The sequence below is a fragment of the Mesoplodon mirus genome (genome assembly GCF_964341445.2).
Source record: "Mesoplodon mirus genome assembly, chromosome: 9".
NCBI lineage: Eukaryota > Metazoa > Chordata > Mammalia > Artiodactyla > Ziphiidae > Mesoplodon > Mesoplodon mirus.
In genome coordinates this window covers 100,790,150-100,804,080 of record NC_138985.1, presented here as the reverse complement: position 1 = coordinate 100,804,080, position 13,931 = coordinate 100,790,150, and the positions used below count along the sequence as shown (strand labels likewise).

At 45.0% G+C, this 13,931-nt stretch overlaps 1 protein-coding gene across 1 annotated transcript; it reads right to left on the bottom strand.

The window, feature by feature from the left end:
- Positions 1-7,394: 7,394 nt before the first annotated feature.
- On the bottom strand, positions 7,395-13,527 carry TMEM213 (transmembrane protein 213). Its single transcript, XM_082632394.1, has 3 exons — positions 13,364-13,527; positions 9,886-9,957; positions 7,395-9,011 (listed from the first exon to the last, which is right to left on the bottom strand). Exons 1-3 carry the CDS (start codon positions 13,506-13,508, stop codon positions 8,842-8,844), a joined length of 387 nt encoding a protein of 128 aa, XP_082488520.1. The 5' UTR covers positions 13,509-13,527; the 3' UTR covers positions 7,395-8,841.
- Between the last annotated feature and the right edge of the window lie 404 nt (positions 13,528-13,931).

Here is a 13,931-nt window from a genome sequence, read left to right as displayed (position 1 = left end):
TAAAAAGAGACTTTATTCTTTAGGTTAGGTCTTTAGGTTCACAGCAAAATTGAGCAGAAGATGCAGAGATTTCCCACATACCCCCTGCCCACACATGCATAGCCTCCCCGGCCCTCAGCATCTCCCACCAGAGCAGTACATTTGTTACGATGGATGAACCTACACTGACACATCATTATTACCCGAAGTCCATGGTTTACATAACTGTTCACTCTTGGCGTACATTCTATGGTTTTGGACAAATGTGTAATGACATGTATCCTACATTATTGCATCATGCAGAATAGTTTTACTGCCCTAAAAATCCTCTGTGACCAGCCAGCCTATTCATCCCTTCTCACCCCCAATCACTGTTTTTTACTGTCTCCATAGTTTTGCCTTTTCCAGAATGTCATATAGCTGGAATCATTTAATAAGTAGCCATTTCAGATTGGATTCCTTCACTTGGTAATATACATTTAAGGTTCCTCTATGTCTTTGCATAGCTTGATAACTTATAATTCAGTTTTTAAAAAGAATATTTGATCTCAGCATCTTCAAAGTATAATTTTTCTCTGTATTTCATATACTGCTTATAACAATACAAAATTTGAGAAATAAGCTACTTGCTCAACCAGTGAAAACAGAGAAATAGTTGCTTACCTTTATAGAATCAGTTTAGCTCTTATTCCTTCTTGAGAGAAACGAACATGTCACGGAAGAAATATAATTGCATTTGTGGGCCTGGCTGCTTTAGTGAGGAATAGGAATGGCTTCTTTGCCCGTGGAAATTGCATAACTGCACGTTTGTAGTCTACCGACAGTGTCGCATCTGTGTTGTGGCCTTTTTTATCAATGGCGCTTTATCAGCCTGGCCATTATGGAGTATTGTTTGTGATCAAGTTTTTTTTTTTTTTTTAACTTTAGCCTTTTCAGTACAGTTTGTTTTTGTTGTTGTTGTTTTTGGCCGTGCCATGCGGCATGTGGGATCTTAGTTCCCCAACCAGGGATTGAACCCATGCCCCCTGCAGTGGAAGTGCAGAGTCCCAACCACTAGACTGCCAGGGAATTCCCATTTCAGTACAGTTTAAACAATGCATTTACAAATATGCTATATAGCAAGTGTGTTTTGTACCAGACAAGCCTGTAATTGAAGCCAAATGTTACATCTTATGTGTCATTTCCTTTTTCTTAGGTTTTGGCAGCCCTTAGGCCACCTCTATGCAACTTTTAAAAGGTGCCCGTTCCTCAAGGAAACCTGAGTAAGTGTGTATGATCAACCGGAGCTACTCTAGAAGAGCTTTCCTGATCCCAGCTGGCAGCAGCCTCAGCCCCATACTCGCTCTCCTGCTCATGTGCTCCCAAGGTGCCCTGCGTTGGCTTCTCAAACACTCCGTGTTCCTCTGCCCAGGACCATTCAGAGTCAGACGGGGGCAGTGGGGCAGGAGGGGACGAAGCGTGGCAGTGTCAGGCGGTAAGTAGGGAGTGGGCCGGTGAGGGAAGCGAGCTCAGGGGTCCCAGGTGTGGCCAGAACAAGGCGACAGTGTGCACAGCCATGGGTGCAGTGTGGGTTTATTATAGGGTTTTCTAGAAGGGGGCTTCCTGCTACCCCAGGACTTACATGAGAGCCCTCAAGTCCTGCATTCTCCACCCCTGGCCACTCCCAGCCCTCACGCAGGTAAGTCTGGATGGAATGGCGCTTTTGTGCCATGCACAGGATGTGTGTGACCCTGGGGCTGGCATCTGCCACCTCTAGTCGTCCCGTCTTCCAAGGCAGCATCTCCACCCTCCTGACCTGTTCTTGAATAGGTAGCGTGTGGTGTGGGAGAGGAGAGCCATCCTGGGCCATGGGGAGGTGCAGGAAGACGGCCTGGGTCTCTGGTCCCCAAGTGTGACTCACTCACTCACTCCACATGACCACAGCTTGAAGCTCCATGGGAAACCATCCTGCCTATCTGTTCACGTTCAATCACTTCATGTCTGTGGTCCAGGCATTGCAAACCCTGGGCACAAGACTCCCCTTGGTTTCAAGTTGAAACTGCTCTTTTTAAAAAAAAAAACATACTCCTTGTATTAGTTTGCTATGGTTGCTCTGATAAAATACCACAAACTGGGTGGCTAAGACCAATAGAAATGTACTGTCTCACTGTTCTGGAGGGTGGAAGCCTGAGATCAAAGTGTCGGCAGGGTTGGTTCCCTCTGAGGGCCGTGGGGAGCATCTGTTCCAGGCCTAGCTCCATCCCCCCAACTTCTGGTGGTTGCTGACGACCTTTGGGATTCCTTGGCTTGTGGATGCATCATCCTGATCTCTGCCTTCATCACACATTGTCCTCCCTGTGTGTGTGTGTGTGTGTGTGTGTGTCTGTGTCAAAAAAACTTTTTTATATAAGGACAGATCAGATTAAAGGCCCAATAGAGGTCTGTTCCAGGGTAACCTCATCTTAATTAATTATAATTGCGATGACCCTATTTCCAAATAAGGTCACATTCCGAGGTACGGGGTGGGGGTTAGAATTCCAACATATGAATTTTGGGGGTCACGCAACTCAGCCTAACACTCCTTCTCAATAGCTTCTCTCATTTTGACCTGGTAACAGGAATCTCTGAGGTAAAAAGATCTCCTGCAGGGTACAAAGAACAGGACAAATGTTTCAACAAAGAGTTCAACAAATAGTCATGGTGGAAATAAACAAGACCACCCAACTGAAAACAAGCAAATGCTATTTATTCATTCGGGGAGTCGGCCACCATCATTTACATTTGGCAGAGACTCGAAGGCAGGCAGTGGGGTGGGAGAGCTTGATGGTGAAAGGGGGAAGACTTCAGGTCTTCAGGTGTGCCCCATCGGAGGCTGTTGGCATGGGATGGCTGTAGATGGGCTAAGTAGGAGCAGGGCATCCTATGTGATTGGTCAGGGGTACTTATTTGGCTTTCTGTGGTTGGTCCCAAGTTGGAAGTTGGGGCAAGAATTGATTAATTAAACTGTCTGAAGCTGTCCATTATTAACCAAATCCTGGCTGTCTGGGCCGATTGCTATGGAGGTTGTTTGACTTCCTGGACTAGTTGCTGAGGGTAGTGGGTTGGCTTCCTGGACTGGTTGCTGCAGACTCTGGGTTAAAGTTCTATTCTTATATATGGTCTGGCCCTCGTCCATTTGTATATTTAGTCTCTTATCATGGAATCAACTTTCTGCGGAGGTCTGCCAGATACTTGTTTCCACAAGTGACTTAACTATGTATACTTAGGAACTTATGAAAACAATAATTTAAATGTTTCCCAACCTTGAAACCTCAAATTTTCCCAAGAGCCTCTTTCTTTGTCCTCACAGCTCTTCTGCTTCACTGTGGTTTGCACAGGCCACACTCGTGGGTCTCCTCTGATTCAGTAACTCATCAGATGTTTATTGAGTTTTTGCTGCACACCGGTTAGGCGGAAGGAATCAGAGGAGAAAGACACAGTCTCTGCCTTCAGAGGGACCAGTGGGAAAGGCAAGCATGTAGATACTATAGTCCAAAGTGCTCAGTTGTCAAAGATAAACAAAGCTGGACACTAAGGTGGTGAGGATGGATCTGAATAAGAACTATAACTATTGCCATAGATAAGAGAGGCCACGATGAACTGAACTCAACTGTACAGAGGTGGCTGGGCATTTTACAGGGAGAGGTGAGTGGGGCTCAGGAGAGTCAGGGAATTGGGAAATTACAGAGTTGGTCAGTGTAAATGCTGATCAGGCCAGCTCTACCTGCTACCTGGAAGACACTGAAGCTAGGATTCTTTCCTCCCACAGAGACCGGGGGCCAGAGGGCCTACCCTTCTTTTTTTTAATTTTTTTTGCGGTACGCGGGCCTCACTGCTGTGACCTCTCCCGTTGTGCAGCACAGGCTCCGGACGTGCAGGCTCAGCGGCCATGGCTCATGGGCCCAACCGCTCCGTGGCATGTGGGATCTTCCCGAACCGGGGCACGAACCTGTGTCCCCTGCATCGGCAGGCGGACTCTCCACCACTGCGCCACCAGGGAAGCCCAAGGACCTATCCTTGATGAATAAATTTTAAAGGAACAGGTTTCAGGTCCTGAGTTGTAGGAGATATGGATGGATGGATGGATAGGTAGATAGATGGAGAGAGAGATATCTCGAAGGGACAGTGGAAGGACTCACAACTAAGCCCTTTTTAGTAAATGTTCTAAGAAAATATGCTCAGGGACCTATTGTCAGGCATTGGTTAGAACAAACAGCAAATTCTTTTGGCAGCCTTGAGAAAAGAAAGGCTAGGGTCATCCTAGGGATGCAGCCTTGAGCCGTTAGAAAATATGTTAGTGTTTGTTCAAGCCTTTAATGTGGGGGGATGAAATCATTTGTGTTGAGAGTCTGTGGTTTTTATAGGCTAGGATGAGGTCTAGTTGACAAGAAGGCACAAAGGAGTTTGGTCAAGGAGAGAGTCTTTGTGTGTTTTTTTTTAAAGATTGAAGTGTAGTTGATTTACAATATTGTGTTAAAGACGTACAGCAAAATGATTCATATATATATATATATATTCTTTTTAAAAATTCTTTTCCATTATATGCTCTTATAAGATACTGAATATAATTCCCTGTGCTATACAGTAGGTCCTTGTTTATCTATTTTATATATAGTAGTGTGTATCTGTTCATCCCAAACTCCTAATTTATCCCTCCTCCCCCTTCCCCCTTTGGTAATCATAAGTTTGTTTTCTATGTGAGTCTGTTGCTGTTTTGTAAATAAGTTCATTTGTATTATTTTTTAGAGTCTACATATAAGCAATATCATATGATATTTGTCTTTCTCTTTCTGACTTATTTCACTTAGTATGATAATCTCTAGGTCCATCTATGTTGCTGCAGTGGCATTATTTCATTCTTTTTTATGGCTGAGTAGTATTCCATTGTATACATGTACCACGTCTTCTTTATCCAGTCATCTGTTGATGGACATTTAGGTTGAATCCATGTCTTGGCTATTGTAAATAGTGGTGCTATGAACATTGGGGTGCAAGTATCTTTTCACAGTATGGTTTTCTGCAGATATATGCCCAGGAGTGGGATTGCAGGATCATATGGCAGCTCTATTTTTATTTTTTTAAGGAACCTCCATACTGTTCTCCATAGTGACTGCACCAATTTACATTCCCACCAGCAGTGTAGGAGGGTTTCTTTTTTCTCCACTCCCTTAAGGAGAGAGTCTTTTTCACAGTGCTGCCCTAGAGGTGAGCACAGGCCATTGAGGTAGGGTGTGCATGCGTGCGTGCTTGCACGTGTGTGTGTGTGTCCATCCAGGGAGGAGGGATAACTTGACTTGGAGGACCAATCCCAGTAAACCAAATGAATCCAATCAGGAGAGGGAGAGGGGAGGGAAGAGCAAGAGCAGGTCCGGTTTTACGACCTAAAACGTATGCAATTAGAGTTCCTGCTTTAAAAAAAATGAAAACATACAAGATTTAGAATACAAAATTAGGTAGAGGACCTTGGGTTGGGGGGCATGCAAGAAAAGGGACCAGAAATTTTAGCTTCTCTTGGTTCATGGCAAATCTGCCTCTTGGGGAGCGTATGTTCCAGGCTGTGTGAACAGCAAGAATGAAGGTTTGGAGGATAGTGAGAGAGCTGAAACAATTCAGAACTGGGTGTGTGTGAAGAATATAGAACAGGTAAAGCTAGAGAGGGTCTTATGGGTCAGGTAAGAGTATGGAGGTTCCTCTGTCAGATGTGAGAAGTCACTGGGGGATTCTAGGCAGGGGAGAGTGATTCGATCCCTTATTTATGGATTAGAAAGATCACTCTGGAAGGAAGTGTGGAGGATGGGCTGAGCCAGGTAAGGCTGGTTGTAGACAGTCGGGTAGAGGTTGTCTACAAGGCACTCCTACCACACACTGATGAAGACCCGTGGAATGTCACTGTCTGTATATGTGACTTCAAAATAGAAGCCAGGCCTCCAACAGAAAGAAATGTTCTTCATCAAAAAAATTTCTAGATTGTTCTTTCTCTAAGTTTAAATATATGCCTATATATATTTTTGTGGAAAAGAGGCCCAAGTTACCCTAAGACTTGTTTTTAATTAATTTTGCATGGCATAACGTTTCTATACATAAAAGAAAAGTATATATTTGGTTTATTTGTCCTTGGGTATCATGCATCTAAAAATGAATAGATTTAAAGAAGATGATTTTAAAAGCCAGATAATTGTGTCACACCTTAATGTTTAAATATTCTATTTCTGTGTAGAGCATTTTGAGATATTTAGAAATGCCCCAAACTGGATGTGCCCTGTGTCACCTGTAATGGTGCTGAGGACAGCGTTGGTTACTGAGGGCAAAGTTTTTAAATGAAAAGTACATCTACTGTTAGGCAGGTCCTGCTGCCTTATCCCAGGAAGCTCTTAGATGGATGTTGATCCTCAGTTATCTCCCTCAGGTTTTCCTTTTTAATTTCCTGACAAACCTTTGCTTTGCTAGAATAAAGAGATTCCATGTTGCGGGTGGATCCGAGAGACAGCATCTGGGTAGCATAACCATCAAATTATATCACCATCTTTCTTTCCAGTCTCAAAGAAAAAAAGTGATTGTTTGGATTTGATCTATCCTTCCTATTGTGAAAGAAACACAATTCACACAATGCCTAAATTTTATTGTGACAGTGGCAGCACCTACACACAATTCATTTCAGTGTAGTCAAAGAATCTACACGTTGTCCCAGGCGCCAACTGGTGCTCTGACTGTCCGTTCTTTAAGGCAGCAAATGCAATCTTGCCACAGAGGTCCACAAACGTGTAAAACAGGTTAGAGCCCTGCTGCTCTGGTTGCAAGGAAGGGCCTCATGCACACCCGCTTTCATGAGGCACCTTGAATAGCTCCCTGAGCTTTTGGAACCTAGTTTGCAACCATTCGGTCCAGTTCTTACATTTTCCACTTAGAAAATTGAAGCTCAGCAAGGCAACATGAGTCAATTCTATTCACATTCGTTAGAAATAAATCTTAATTTCCCTTCTTTTTTTTTTTTTTTGCTTTTGTGAGCCCGTGCTCTTATCACTATTGCACACTGATTTATTTCAAAAATGTTCACAGATATTAAATCCAAGTGAGCTCCACGCTGAATCTTTTCATCTCGAAGGAATTAAACCATTCACGTATTGTGGAAACGCTTTCCTTCAATTTCTAAAAAAGTGGAACACACATCCACGTGTGTGTCCATGACATCGCTCGGGGCTTACATAGACACTTGTGTCCACATGATTAACCCTTAGGAACAATAAATCCATCCCGTTTCACTGATTAAATAACTGAGATTCTGAAACCATCTGGCTCTTCAGAAGATAGCAAAATGTGCCAGGCAATTCTTTAGTTCCAATTGTCAGGGAAATTTATTCAGACTTCCTGAAAGAGCAGTCGGTCGGCTTTGGGTCATTTGCCACCTCTAGAAAATATTTCTTCCTATTTCAGAGGCCTCTGACTTTTCTTTTTTTTTTTTCTGTATTATGATTATTTAGAGTTTATCCATTCAAAACACATATTTGCTCTCAAAGGGCAGACATGTTTTCATAAAGAAAGAGTCACTGTCCTTTCTTCCTTCTCATGAACCCACCCTCCTTTCCTCCTGACCCCCACTGGAAGAGCGCACAGTGATGGGGGACACCCAGGTCCTGAGGGATTCCCTGAGCGAGCAGGAACCAAGTAGCTCCTCCAGAGGTCAGTTGTGTCAACCATCTATAGAAAAACAGTGGTTCTGAATGCAGAGTGATGATCATAAATTCATCTAGGGCAAGAACTTATTCATTAGCTTATTCATCCGTTCACTGGAAAACATTATGCCCCAGAGTGTGAAGAGGCCCATTCACAATGGCTGTGCTCAGGGCAGCACAGAAATGCCCTAAGACCACCAGCTTCTGGTCTCCCAAAGACGAGCAGAGAAGGCTGCAGGCAGAGCAAGCATTACAGCTGGACTTGGAGGAATGGCCTTCATTCTGGAGGTGGAGGTGGAAGTAGCCACCCTAGAAGACGGAATGACAGCAGAGAAGTGGAAGACATTGGGATGAGGGGAGTGACAAGCTGGGGGTGCAGATCCTGAAGGCAGAGAGAATGAAATGAAATATTCCTGACATGATGGTCAGACGGTGTAGTGAAGGCCAGAACTAGGGTGCCGGCAGGGAGAATGGGTAGGACAGCCATGGGAGATGCATCAGAGAAAGAACAAGAGCTGGAGAAGCATCGGACACGGGGGTGAGGAAGCTGGGGGTGTCCAAGGTGAAGTTCACATTTTGAAATGACAATGACGCCCTTGACTGAAGTAAGGGACAAAGGACAACACCTTGTTTTTGGTGAGAAGGTTCTGAGTTCTGTTTCGAATGTGTTGACTAAAAGACTGAAGCTTATGTTTCTCGTGTACCACACCCTTGGAAGCCAGAAGAAGGCGATGGTTAAACTACAAGCAATTCTCATGGGGGCCATCTTGAGAAAGGAGATGATCAGGGAGATATCAGATTATAAAGGGCCCAAGTGCTTTTTGAAATTAGGTGTGACGGCAGCAGCAGTGGTCTTGTCTTCCTTGGATCCCCATTTCCTTCTTTCCCTTTTAAAATTAACTGAAGTTTAAGGGTGAAAAGACTTTGGGAATTCCTTGGAGGTCCAGTGGTTAGGACTCCAAATTTCACTGCCGAGGGCCCGGGTTTGATCCCTCGTTGGGGAACTAAGATCCCACAAGCCGCACGGCCAAAACAAAAACAAAAACAAAAGCAAAAACAAACAAAAAAGGATTAAAAGACTTTAAAGTAATGGAAATCACATTAGCGCTATCCCTGCCTGCTATTACCAACAGCTTGGTGGTGATTGACATTCTTGGGACAAAGATTCCAAGTCTCATGCTTGCAAGTCCTTGGGCTCATCTGGAGTTAGCTTCATCAGTTTGTCCACACAGAGCAGGATGAGGGTGAGAAACAAGAGACTCCAACCAACGGCAGCCGCGATCCAGCCGTATTCATCCACTCCGGTGTGGCAACACCGGGCTGCTTGTGGGCAGAAGTCGACATCTGGTGGGAAGAGAGAGCAAGAATGGCAACATCACACCAGCCTCCCCTCCCCCGAGCTCTTCTCTAGTATTCATAACATTGAGACCAGTAATGATAGAATAGCCACCCTTTACTAAAGCACGCCATGTACTAGGCTCAGTGCTCTATACACGTTACCTTATTTATTCCTCACAGAGTGATAGGCACAGTTATTCCTGCTGTTTGACATGAAGAAACTGAGGCTGTCACCTGCGCAAGGTCACGAGATGGCAGAACTAGAATTCAAACCCAAGCCTGTAGGAGTCCAAAGTCATGTTCATAACCTCTACATGTTACTGCCTATTACCCTCCTTTGTAAATGCTCAGAAGTAAACACATTTGGTCATTCAATGAAGGCAGAATCAAGGAGCCAAACTTTGAATAAGGCAAACTTCCTGTTAATTAGACACGCATAGCAATGGTTGCTTTATGAAGCAGTAGGCTCCTTGCCGCTGGAAGTCTTCAAATAGAGGATGAACACAAATATGAAAAGGGTACCAGAATGAAGCTCCCGTTTTGGGCATAAGTTGGACTGGCTGATGTCTAGGGTCTTTCCACTTCTAAATTTCTATAAGCATTTGAAGTCAGGGGGTTTTTGACTGCTGTCCTGGGGATGGGCCATTAAAGCCACCTGCACCAAAGAGTGTGAGCTTAGATGGGGACCAAGCCCAAGAGAGCTTTTTAGACGTGCTCTGCAGACAGTTCTGGGGCTGTGAACAAACCACGCCGGTGCACAGGAGGGCCAGGCAGGCGCTCAGCCACCCGATGCCAATGAGCAGAAAGCAAGGAGGCTTAAGTGTCCCTCCCCGCTCCAGGGTGAGCCCTGGGGTTAGGGAGGTTGCCAGGAGAAGCTTACTGGGGCACTGCTCCAGGGTCTCAAGGCCTGGATGGTGAACAGTCAAGGTTGAGTTGCTGCTGCTGCTTGCTTCTGGAAGAAAAGACAGAAGACAGTCTCAGGCATTAGAAGGAGCCATTCTCAGGCATAGAGTTTGCAATCTTTTTTTGAATCAGTAGTGAGTATTATGAAAGCGTTATAGAAGTTCTGGTAGAGGTACATTGAAATTTCATGCAACAAAGCTAACCCTCTGTTATAGCCTGCACTATGTCCCCCAGATTCGTAGGTTGGAGTCCTAACCCATTTTATGGAAATAGGGCTTTAAAAAGGCAATTAAGGTTAAATGGTTAAATTAATCCAATATGACTGGTGTCCTTGTAAGAAGAGGAAAAGACACCAGGTATGTGAACTCATACAGCAAAGACCACATGAGGACCCAGCACAGAGGGGACCATCTATAAGCCAAGGAGAGGGGCCTCAGGAGAAAACAAACCTGGTGATACCTGGAGCCTCCAGAACTGTGAGAAAAGAAGCTTCTGTTGTTTCAGCCACCCAGGCTGTGGTATTTTGTTGGGTAGCAAACTCACACACTCCCCTTTTCCTATCACTCCCTAGTCCCATTCAGAGATGCTTTATCTTCATATCTCATGTCCCTTCCGTCACCAAGGGCCTCTAAACACTCTCTTTTAGCTGCTTTCCATGCAGATAGGTACATCTATAAACTTTTTTTCTAGTATATATTAACACAATCACTTAAAAATCTGGAATGTCTTTTCATAACTAGCTTCAATTTCCTTCAAAAACTTGAACTAATAAACATTGAAGTCTGACCTTGATTATTTATGATGGGTATGATGTTATTACTCAGAGAGAGGGTTTAATAAAAAATTAAACACCCTACAAGCAAGTTGAGAGGTTTCTAGAATATGCAGCACTTAGAATTGTCCCTTGATTAATAAGCAAGGAGCACAATGATAAAAAGCACTTTAGCAGAAATATCAGAGTTTGGGGGATGGGGAGGGGTTATGGAGATGAACATAAGGATCCCTAAGGGAGAAAACCATGGCCCATGTTCCCTCTCATCACTGAGAATAAGAAGGTAGATGATTGGACTTCCCTGGTGGTCCAGTGGTTAAGAGTCTGCCTTCCAATGCAGGGGGTGCGGGTTTGATCCCTGGTCAGAGAACTAAGATCCCACATGCCATGGGGTGTGGCCAAAAATTTAAAACAAAAGCAAAAAACAGAAGGTAGATGTTCTCAGTCTACTCTGTTCAACACGGTGACCACTAACTATTGTGGCTGTTTAAGTTTATTAAAATTAAATGAAAAATTCAGCTACTTGGTCATATCAGCCACATGCCAAGTGCTCAATCACCACATGTGACTAGTGGCTACCATATTGGAAGCACAGTATAGATATGGAACATTTCCATCATCAAAAAAGTTCTGTTATGGGCTTCCCTGGTGGCGCAGTGGTTGAGAGTCCGCCTGCCGATGCAGGGGACACGGGTCCGTGCCCCGGTCCGGGAAGATCCCACATGCCGCGGAGCGGCTGGGCCCGTGAGCCATGGCCGTTGAGCCTGCGCGTCCGGAGCCTGTGCTCCGCAATGGGAGAGGCCACAACAGTGAGAGGCCCGCGTACCGCAAAAAAAAAAAAAAAAAAAAGTTCTGTTAGACAGTGCTGATCTAGGTAGAGCAAAACCAAGAGACCATTTAGAAGAATCTTTCTGGAAATTATGTTGTTGTTCAATCTGCTGCTTTGGGAATGAAAAAAAAATGTTTGGAACTCTCCAGGCCCCACTGACTCTAGGTTAACATGTCCTTCAAAATTGCTTGTTGTCACATAGCAGGACGAGTCAGGAGGAAACTTCTGGTTTAGCCAAAGCCATGAAATTGCTGCTCAGACTAATTTTATGCCACGCACCCCCAGCCACCCCAATGTCCTGCTTACGTATAGTAATTACCTTGATGCAATCTGATTGTTACTGTAAATTATTTACAGCTAAATGCCTTAGAGCTTGGTCTTTATTTGCTTTGGAAAAATTGATTCCTCAATGTTTTAATTTCCCTTGTTACCCAAATAACTTCCTTGACCCTGACTTTCATCTCCCCTCTACCCTAGAATGGAAGTGGTCCCAGTCTAGAGCTAGTGAATGGAAAAAAACCTAGTTAATGGAATACTAATATTAGGTTCAACCATATGAAATTGCCATTTCTGTAGGTCAAAAATTATTCAGTATCAGAAATTTTATATGGTTCAAACTAAATACCCTGTTACAAATTCTTAAGAATTTAAACATCACCCACCTCCCTCATAAACAAAGCCAGCTAGGGACTGGTCCCACTTAGAGTCACTTCCAAAGTAAAGGCTGCTGGCAAGACCCAACCATTCATTGCAGTTAAATTTGTCAAGTGTTTGAGGCCCTCTCTTAAGCATGGCCAGGTAAACAGAAAACACTCTTATCTGGGGAGGGGTGAATTGGAAAATAAAAGGAATGTGTTAACATTCGTTGAGGGTTTACCATGTGCTATTTTATTAGAAGTTGTTTACATTCAGGAACCTATTTCATCTTTACAACAAACCTATATATAAGCACTATGATTATCTCCATGTTAGAAATGAGGAAACTGGAGCACAGAGAGGGTAAGTAATTTGCTCAAGGTCACACAGCTAGTAAGTTGTGGAAGCCAGAGTTGAGTTGAGGCTCAGTGGCTTGAGAGCCCATGCTCTGAACCTCCATAGGAGAGACCGTGAGGATGGGAGAGATAGATACAGCCTGGAGGGGGGACGGTGAGGATTGGTTTCAAGACAGGGAGAATCTATCTGTCAGAGAGTAGGGCAGACTGTTTTGAGGAGAAAGATCAAAGCCAGAGGCAGAAACCAGGAGCATGAGAATGTGACCGAGGTCCCTGATGTGCAGAGCCCAGCCTGGGAGAGCAAGACAGGGGAGGCCACCTAACATCCCCTTTCAGCCTCCACAAGAAAATCGGGACATAACCCAACATCTCCTGAGCTGGGCAAGGTGGGAGAAGGTTAAACAGCATACAACAGCTTTGTGTGTTGAGGTTTTGTGAAAGTTGCAAAGGGCGCACAGGGTCAAGGGAGGGATAGAGGTCCTTAGGTGAGAAGAGGGCACGCAAAAGCAGGATGACAACCACGAAATATGGGATTGCAACACAATTAATGCTGACAAGGAGCCATTGAGAAACAGCAACCCAAAGAGATCATTTTAGTCCAGTTTGGTCCCCTGATGGGAGAGACTCTTTGTGGCAAAGGCCAGCAGAGGTGGTGACTCCCATCCTGGCTGACGCTGGTGTTAAGTTAACTCCCATCCCACCCTACCCTCTCTTGCCTGATCCTTCAGATGAGAAAGTACTGTTTCCTCTTTCCTCTGTGCGGGACCAACCCTAGCCAAGGAATCCTTCTCCGACCTCCTTCTTTCCCCCCTCCCCTCCCTTCCTCTTCCCAGCGTGGCGAGAATAAAGCTCACAGTTCTACCTGCCAAGCAAGCCGGGTGGAAAGAGGCAAAGGCCAGGCTGAGGACCAGGGCGGCCCAGGGCGCAGAGCTGAGGTGCTTCATGCTGAGGAGAGAGGCTTCTGTGATCATGGTCCCCGCAGAGGCGAGCTGAGGGCCGCCTGCCATGAGTCCTGTGTGTGGCCCGTCTGGCAGGAACTTGAAAACAACGCTGGCAGAGGTGAATTTCTGTTCTGTGTTTGGGGGAAAGAGAGGGGGTGGAGCAAAGGGAACTTGGGCTGTCACACCGGGCTCTCACCTCTCCAGGAGGGAAGCTGAGCTACGTTGGCTGGGGGAGGAATGGTCGGTGACTTAGTTGGTTCTTCCTTAGCTCACATTTTGTCCCTGCTGAGAAAAAAGAGGACAGGGCAGGAGATCTGTGTCGTGCTGGTTCCTTGAAGATGAGTTTACTGCCTCTTCCACCTTCAGGCATAGTCATCCTGCCCAATATTTACCGAGCGCCTACTGCGTGTGCTACCCTCTGCTCAAGTCTGGAAATACCTGCCCTCCAAGTGCTTTATTACAAGCACACATCCTTAAAGCACAGAGCAG